This window comes from Podarcis filfolensis, assembly GCF_964270895.1.
Source record: "Podarcis filfolensis genome assembly, chromosome: 2".
Taxonomy (NCBI): domain Eukaryota; kingdom Metazoa; phylum Chordata; class Lepidosauria; order Squamata; family Lacertidae; genus Podarcis; species Podarcis filfolensis.
In genome coordinates, this window is record NC_139605.1 from 86,404,078 (window position 1) to 86,411,372 (window position 7,295).

At 45.0% G+C, this 7,295-nt stretch overlaps 1 protein-coding gene across 13 annotated transcripts in view; it reads right to left on the reverse strand.

Moving 5' to 3' along the window:
* Positions 1 to 5,552, reverse strand: part of MAP2K4 (mitogen-activated protein kinase kinase 4) — a 47,207-nt gene extending 41,655 nt beyond the window's left edge. For 5 of the 13 annotated variants that reach the window (XM_083597744.1, XM_083597746.1, XM_083597743.1 and 2 more), the window contains exon 1: positions 5,180 to 5,552. In XM_083597744.1, coding sequence (XP_083453870.1) covers positions 5,180 to 5,537 — 358 coding nt within the window. In that variant the 5' untranslated portion in view covers positions 5,538 to 5,552. Of the gene's footprint in view, positions 1 to 4,814 lie in introns of all 13 variants that reach the window. The other 8 variants (XM_083597749.1, XM_083597739.1, XM_083597747.1 and 5 more) reach the window with 6 other exon arrangements.
* Between the last annotated feature and the right edge of the window lie 1,743 nt (positions 5,553 to 7,295).

A 7,295-nucleotide genomic window follows, 5' to 3' on the forward strand; every position in this document is an offset into this window, starting at 1 on the left:
TGTCCTGTTCTCAGACTCTGGGAACATGTGTTTAATATTAATATTTGTCGTCGTGACATGCAGCACTTTACACTTGTTTACACTGAACTGCATTTGCCATTTTACCACCCATTCAATCAGTTGGGACTTTCTGGAATATATAATATTATATATCTCAAGTACCCTTGATAAGACTGTGGATGAGAATCAAGCCGTGGAGTCATGGGGGGGGGGGGGACGACGACACACACCTAGTATTGAATTATCTTTCCGAGCACTAAATTCTCTTTAACCTTGGAATGCACAAAAACATTTTCCAAGTGAAGCAATATAGTGGTATAACAAAGTATTTCATTCAGAACAGAAATAGGGTCAAAATCAATCAATATCCAACAGTTCACTCCAAGAAGAGGCTAATGCACTCTTCACATGCTTTTAGCTGGTAACACTAAAGGTCCACTTTTCCCGCATGAGGAGAACATCCACTTGAGCTCTGAAATCTTCCTATGCTGGCACTTATACAACATTTATGCAACAAAAACCTATGTTGTGGGAAATGACAGAGGGGAAATGGTATGAGTGAACTGAACCAGATACTGATGTAGTATGTCACTTACCATCCAAATAAATCTTGGGAAGGAGAAATACCAAACTCAACACCACAGCATGAAAGATCTACAGGACTGTTTCTGACGTTTAATTATAATTCACTGCTCTGATCTAAAGACTCACAGGACCTCCAGTGCTCATATGGAGCTCTTAGTGATGGGTAGCTCGTTGCATGTAATGGGATGCCACCCTGCCACAGGTAAATGAGGAAGCTCTTGTGTGCATGAGAGCTACACGTTATTTACTGCTGTATCAACGCATGAACTGGCGTCAAAACAGGCCCACTGGTCTATTAATACCTTGTTGAAAAGGGAACCATAGGTTTTTCACAAGCTTATGTATCCAATACAACTCCTCAAATTCTGCTTGCGCTCACACTTCTAATAAGTGCTATTTTTCGAGAAAAAGAGGTGCTGGAACTCACCATGAACGCCTCCCTTGTTCTCTTATAATAGCAATGGCACCCACCTGAGAGGTGCCGGAACGGAGTTCAGGGGAGTTCTGGCTGGAAAAAAAGCCCTGCTTCTAATGCAGTTTGATACAAGTTTTGAGTAAAAAGGAGTTGTTTAGGATTTCTTAATTCAGTAAACAAGCACAAGGAGAACCTGAAAAGATTATGATGTACAGTACTATGGCCCTACATGTCTGCTTTTTAAATCTAGCGTAGGCACTTTCAATTCAATTCAAAATCAACAATTTTTAGATGGTTATATAACCAGCAATGAGAACACAGCTTTTTTTTACAGAACAAGTGCACAGAAATGAAGCTGACTCAGACCAATGATTTAGGCTGCAGTCCTATGCACATCACCTGGACTCAGTAGATCTCAGTGAGGAGAGATACACTGGACTGAATTACAAATACAAGATTCTTCCATACTGATTTAATAATGAAAATTTCCTAGTTTTCATTCATCATAGCCTTTGAACGAATTAGGTGATGAGTTTCAATAAAATCACCAGGTAAATTTCTTGCCAGGAATGAATACTTACATTTCTAACACTGAAAGCAGGCAGAAAGGCAGGATAGAAGAAAACCAACTGTTTTTTGCCTTCAAAGAGAAGCACATCTGGGCAGTCTGCAGCCTGGTAAAGAGAACTGGTTCTATACAAGACTAAAGGTCATCTCCCACACTGTGATTTTACATTAAGTAATTAATGTACACCTGTAACATATTTCTGTGATCACTCACTTTGATTCAAATGTGCCTACTCATTAGAAAGACACAAGTACAGGTGATGTTCACAGAGTGGTTCAGCAAACCCTTGCAATAAACTTTTACTTTGCGACAACCAAAGTTAAGGTTTAAAATAGATATCCTGCATATTTTAGGCAAAAGAGTGGTTCAAAAGCCATTTCCCTTACTTAACACCATAATGTGGGAACCAGCCTGAAGTCCTGCCTTTCAATGTGGGCTGTTTTCCAATATGCAGAGGAACAAGCACTCTTTACCGCAAGACTACCCAGGTGAGTAATCAAAATTCAAATATCATAACATACTGGTTTACTTGAGCACCCAAATGCATAGGTATTATTGAGAGTTAACTCCTAGGTGCCCATAGTACCATTTCTACTACAAGAGTATTGAGTGTGTTCCTATCCTTCCCATGTTAACACAGAATGTTACTTGGGAATAATACTAGGAGTACTTAACAGCCTAAAAACAAAAGGAAAGGAAAAGCCAAATAGCCTGCTATATACCAATCAACACTCTTGAGATCCCAAACTAAAACACTAAGCAAACAAGAAACAGCCCAATAAGGGGAGTGTCTTGCTACAAGAGCTATTAAGGATCTAATAGCTTGAGGATCTAACCAAGTATTAGGCCAAACATGTTAGTAGCATCTGGCAAACATTTTTCTTGTTACCCACAGAAACTCAGTGAGTGTGGTACTGCACTTCCAGGTGCTAAAAAAATAATAATATATTGCAACAAAATTGTGAGATGCTTACAGTACCATCAGAGTTGTACAATGAACAATCTACCTCTCATATAATTACCTAATCAAGAGCACTTGGAGTGTAAATAAAAAACTAACACCTCCCTATACTGGTACTTTACTCCATCAAATGCAGCTTAAGAGAGAAGCCTACATAGCTTTGCGTTTATATATAATTATATGTAGTTTCTCAGATACTGACCTTGAACACTTTGTAACACACACACAGACCCAAAAAAAGGTGGTGGTTAGTGTCCAGTGCCAACTCAGCAGTAAAGCTCAGTAACATTTACTATTCTGGTGTTCCTATGTATCTATGAAGGATACTTCAAACACAACAAAATCCTTCTATACATGAAATAGAAGGTAAACAACGTACTGGTATTTGACAACTGCGAACATGAGCATTTTGCTGCATGTACATAGGCTGGTGCTGAAAAGTGGCAAGGGCAGCTTCCTAGCATATAATGAGCAGGTGATGATGCCTTGTACTGAGTCAGACCACCAGTCCCTAAAACTCTGTATTGTCTACTTTGACTGGCAGCAGCTCTCCAGATGTCTTTCACAGTCCTCCTACTAGAGATTCCCTTCAATTGCGATCAGTTATGTCCAAAATCCTGTACATTGCAGGGCATAACAGGCTTTCCAGGTTAGCTGGTTCGAAAGCTGTATGTCCCAAGATACTGCAGTGAGTGATCATACACATTTGTGGGAGGAGAGAACTGATTATTAAGTGTTAAAACAGCTTCACTGGTGTCACACAGCACCATTCATTATTTCAACAGTACAAACCTAATCCTATTCTCATTTCACTGGAAATACCACTAATTTTAGCTTCTATGTATTAAATGGAGTTGTTAGGAAAACAGTGTTGAGTTTACTTTGTAAATATTAAGATATACTTTCAGCCTTGTTTTGTTAAATATTTTACCAAGTACATAGGTATCAAAGTGTCCCTCTCCAAAAATTTAGTAGGTACACAGAGAGGTTTCTTATAATAATCAGAATTATGGGGTGGTAAGCCAACATCTGTTTCTCAAAAACACTTGCTCAATATGCAACGACGCTGAGAAAAGGACCTTGCACTTTCCATCCACATCTCACATTCATGCACTCTGCATTCTCCTTAATTACAAGCACACCTACTAATAATCTGATACAGTACTCCCTTTATTCAAGTAGAGAAGCACTCACTGTTATGCATTCCCCATTCAACCAAAACCACCACCTAACTTCAACGTCAGAAAGGCCTCACATCTAATCTACCTACATATTGCACTCCTAAAAAAAACACAAGACCACTTTCCCCCTGCATGCCTACAGAAAAACCACTTATGGACTCCAGACACATCATACATTTAAAGCATACACAAACACGCCACCAATTTATGGGGACTGTAATCTGTAAAGGTGCTGGGAACTGTAGCTCTGTGGGGGTTAAATTAAGGTTCTCAGGACTCTTAGAGAGGTGCTTTAAATCTATGGGGCCTACACAAACCTAGTTTTTGTTCACCCCTACACCCCCAGGGCAATTAGGCTGCAATCCTGTACACACGGACCGGAAAGTAAATCCCCTTGAACTCAACAGGACTTACTTCTGAGCAGACATGAGCAACATGGACATGCTACCTCTACCCCGACCTTAACGCATGCGTTCTTCCGACACATACCTTCGTTAGTCAGCCAGACGTCAGCCTCGTATTTTTTGCCTATTAATTCTGTTTTCCCAGTAGTGATCACGCCCTGGCGATTAGGCTCCCCACACCCTCCCCAGACTTACACCCCGGGATGAGTCCCTGAACCGTGGCTACTCCCATCACCCGGAAACCGCCCACATGCCCCGGGCAGAGGAGACAGAAGGCCCCGAGTTTCCCCTCACACGTACATCTAGGCACACGTATAGCCGCCGCCCCCTACCCGTGTTGCCGCCCAGAAGCGCCTGTTCACACACACGAAGCTTCGCCGCCGCCACCCCGCTTTCCTCGTCTCCCTCCCTACACACCACACCCCCCTCCGACCCAGCGGAGCCCCACACGGGAAAGCGGCTCTTCTCGGCTTCGCTGGAGAACTCCAGGCGGCCGAGGCCTCTCGGTCTCCGGCGAGGCCTGGTCCAGCTCGGGCGCCCCCTCCCGTCCCCGCAGCCAGCCAGCCAGGCGGGGAGCGTGTGGTGGGCGGCGAGGGTTGGAAGGGAGCGAAGCGCCGCGCGGCCTACAGCAGGCTCCGCGGGCGTCGCTTCGGGCCCGGCTGCCGCCGCCGCCGCTCCTCCCCAGGCGCGCTTCCCTTACCCTGCATGCTGCTGACTGTCGTGTGCGCCGCCTGGGACCCGCCGCCGCCGGAGCCAGAGCCGGGGCCGGGAGCCGCCATTGTGCAGCGCGCCAGACGCGAAGGGAGGGAGGGAGGGAAGGAGGGAGAAGGGGACGGACGGCAGGAGGAGGGAGGCTGCAATGCAGCAGGAGCGGAGGAGCAGCGGACCCGACCCCCTCCTTGCCCGTCCCGCGCGCCCGCCCTCGGCTCCTCGCCCGCGCGCTGCTGCTGCTGCTGCTCCTCCCTGCCCCGCTCGCTGCTCCCTTCAGCCCCAGCAGGCAGCTGGCGGGACACCCGGAGCCGGGACTCGCGACAACAGGCGCCAGCCTCCCTGGCCCCGACCGACCCAAACCACCGCCAGTCGTCGTCGTCGTCGCCGTCCTCCTTCTCCTCCTCCCTCTCTCTCTCTCTCTCGGCGCTACTGGGGCTCCGCTTGCAGCCTCCGCCGTCCGCTCGTCCCCTCCCACCCTCGCGGCATCAGGGTAACCCCTCCCAGGCAGCGGGCGGGACGGATGATGCCTCCGACGGCTTCGCCCAAAAAGACGCAGGAAGAGGGAGGGAGGCAGGAAAAGGAGGCGCGAGGAGGAGAGACCCAGCTGGATCCGGCTAGTCCTGCACCCGCCGCCTCCCACAATGGCGAAGCTGATGCCCCGCCGCCGCAGCCCCGTTCTCCCCGACTCGCAGATGCACCAGAAGCCGGTCATTCAGATGACTGGCGGCAATAGCGACGAGAGGTTAGCCATTGGCCGCCTTGTTGGTCTAATCCCCTTTCTAAAGCAGCCCAGTTTGGCGGCCATCTCTCTCATGTTGTGACAGCGAATTCGGTGGTTTTAAACGGGCTGAAGAGATTCTTCCTATTGTCTGTCCTGCATCATCCCCCCAACCTCCTATCTTTCAGATTTAATGGATTTAGTACCTGTATTATGAGAGAGAGAAACCCGCTCTCTTCTTTCTCCGCATATGAGGAGAGCCTTGCCGCATCAGACGGAAGGTCCGTCTAGTTTAGCGTTCTCTACTGCGCTTAATTTTATACACCTATTTGCTCGCCTCCCCCTGTCCTGGTAAATGAGCCACGGCAGCAAGCAACTTATTCCAACAACTTACATCTTTTCCATAACTCTCCCGAATCTTTTGCAACTAGATAACAAAACATTGTATCTTGAAATATAGTGATTAATATGTGATTAAGTACCTCAAATGAGATTATATCTTAGAATTACTTCCTGATTCTTTCAAATGATGCAATGTTGAATGAAAAGACATTTCTATATAAAATGAATCACATATCTTCTTTGTGGGTTTAGCATTCTGGAATATGTTCACAAATAAAGCTACAAGACGTTTATGGAAGAATCACATGGAATAACAAGAATTATGTTCACATATGACCTGCCTTTCCTGATACTAACATATGTGGATTTAAAAAAAAAAAAAATAGGGACAGCAATCTTTTTTGTTTTGTTTTTTGGTAACCTTTTTATTCTGAAAAACAGGTGGAATATAATTGTATTTAAATAATTTGTCCCATATGCTTATTTTCCAATCCAAGCACTTCCATTAAATCCTGAATTATCCTATTTCCTCTTTTCTGCAAATAAATCTTATCCTTCCCATGTTTATTCAATGTTTATTCAATGAGATAAGAGGTAGTTCTTCGTTTGTTTTCTTCCACCTTTGCAGAATTAAGATCACCATGCTGAAACTCATCAAACCTGATCCCAAAGTTCTCAGTGGCCCCTTTTGTCTCTTCCCTATGGTGCTTCTCCTCATACTGACATAGCCCAAGTGTGAAATCTTGTATGGTACCTACTTCTTCCTATCAATTTCCCATTAATTTGAATTTAAAAGCTCATATAGCACTTAAACTTTTAACTTGGATGTAAGCCCTGTTTGCAATGCAGTATTATGCATGCCTACCCATTGAGTTCATTGGGGCTTGCAACTCCAGTACATGAATACAGGTTTGCAGCCCGATTCTAATATGTAATTTTCCAGAAATATGGTTATTCCACTGTGCCTGGAAGCTCCACTGAAGAAATGGCTATGTATCATTCAGCCTGGGACCAGTATGTGTTTAGGGTCACAGCATAATTTTCCAGTGTAATTGGCCAACACTTCCCAATTAGCTGGAATCCAGGAAAGGAAACACAAATAAAAGCCTCAAGAAGCATATTTAATTGGTTTCATGTATATGAAAGGTCATGCCAGCATAAATCTGTCCATAGTGCAAGAACTGATGGGCCCAGTTCTCACTTGACAGCTGCCTGGAGCAGTATGAAAATATTTATTTCATAACAGTTTTAAACCCATTTTTATCAAAAGGGAGAAGCTTCCAGTAAATTATACATGGCAACATATATTTTTCATACATCCCCCTTGTTGGTGACCCTACTGCCACTGTTACTGGAGTGATTTCAGAGAGACTTTTTTGGGCTTCTGGCAGTTAAGGGGCAAGGTCTGCT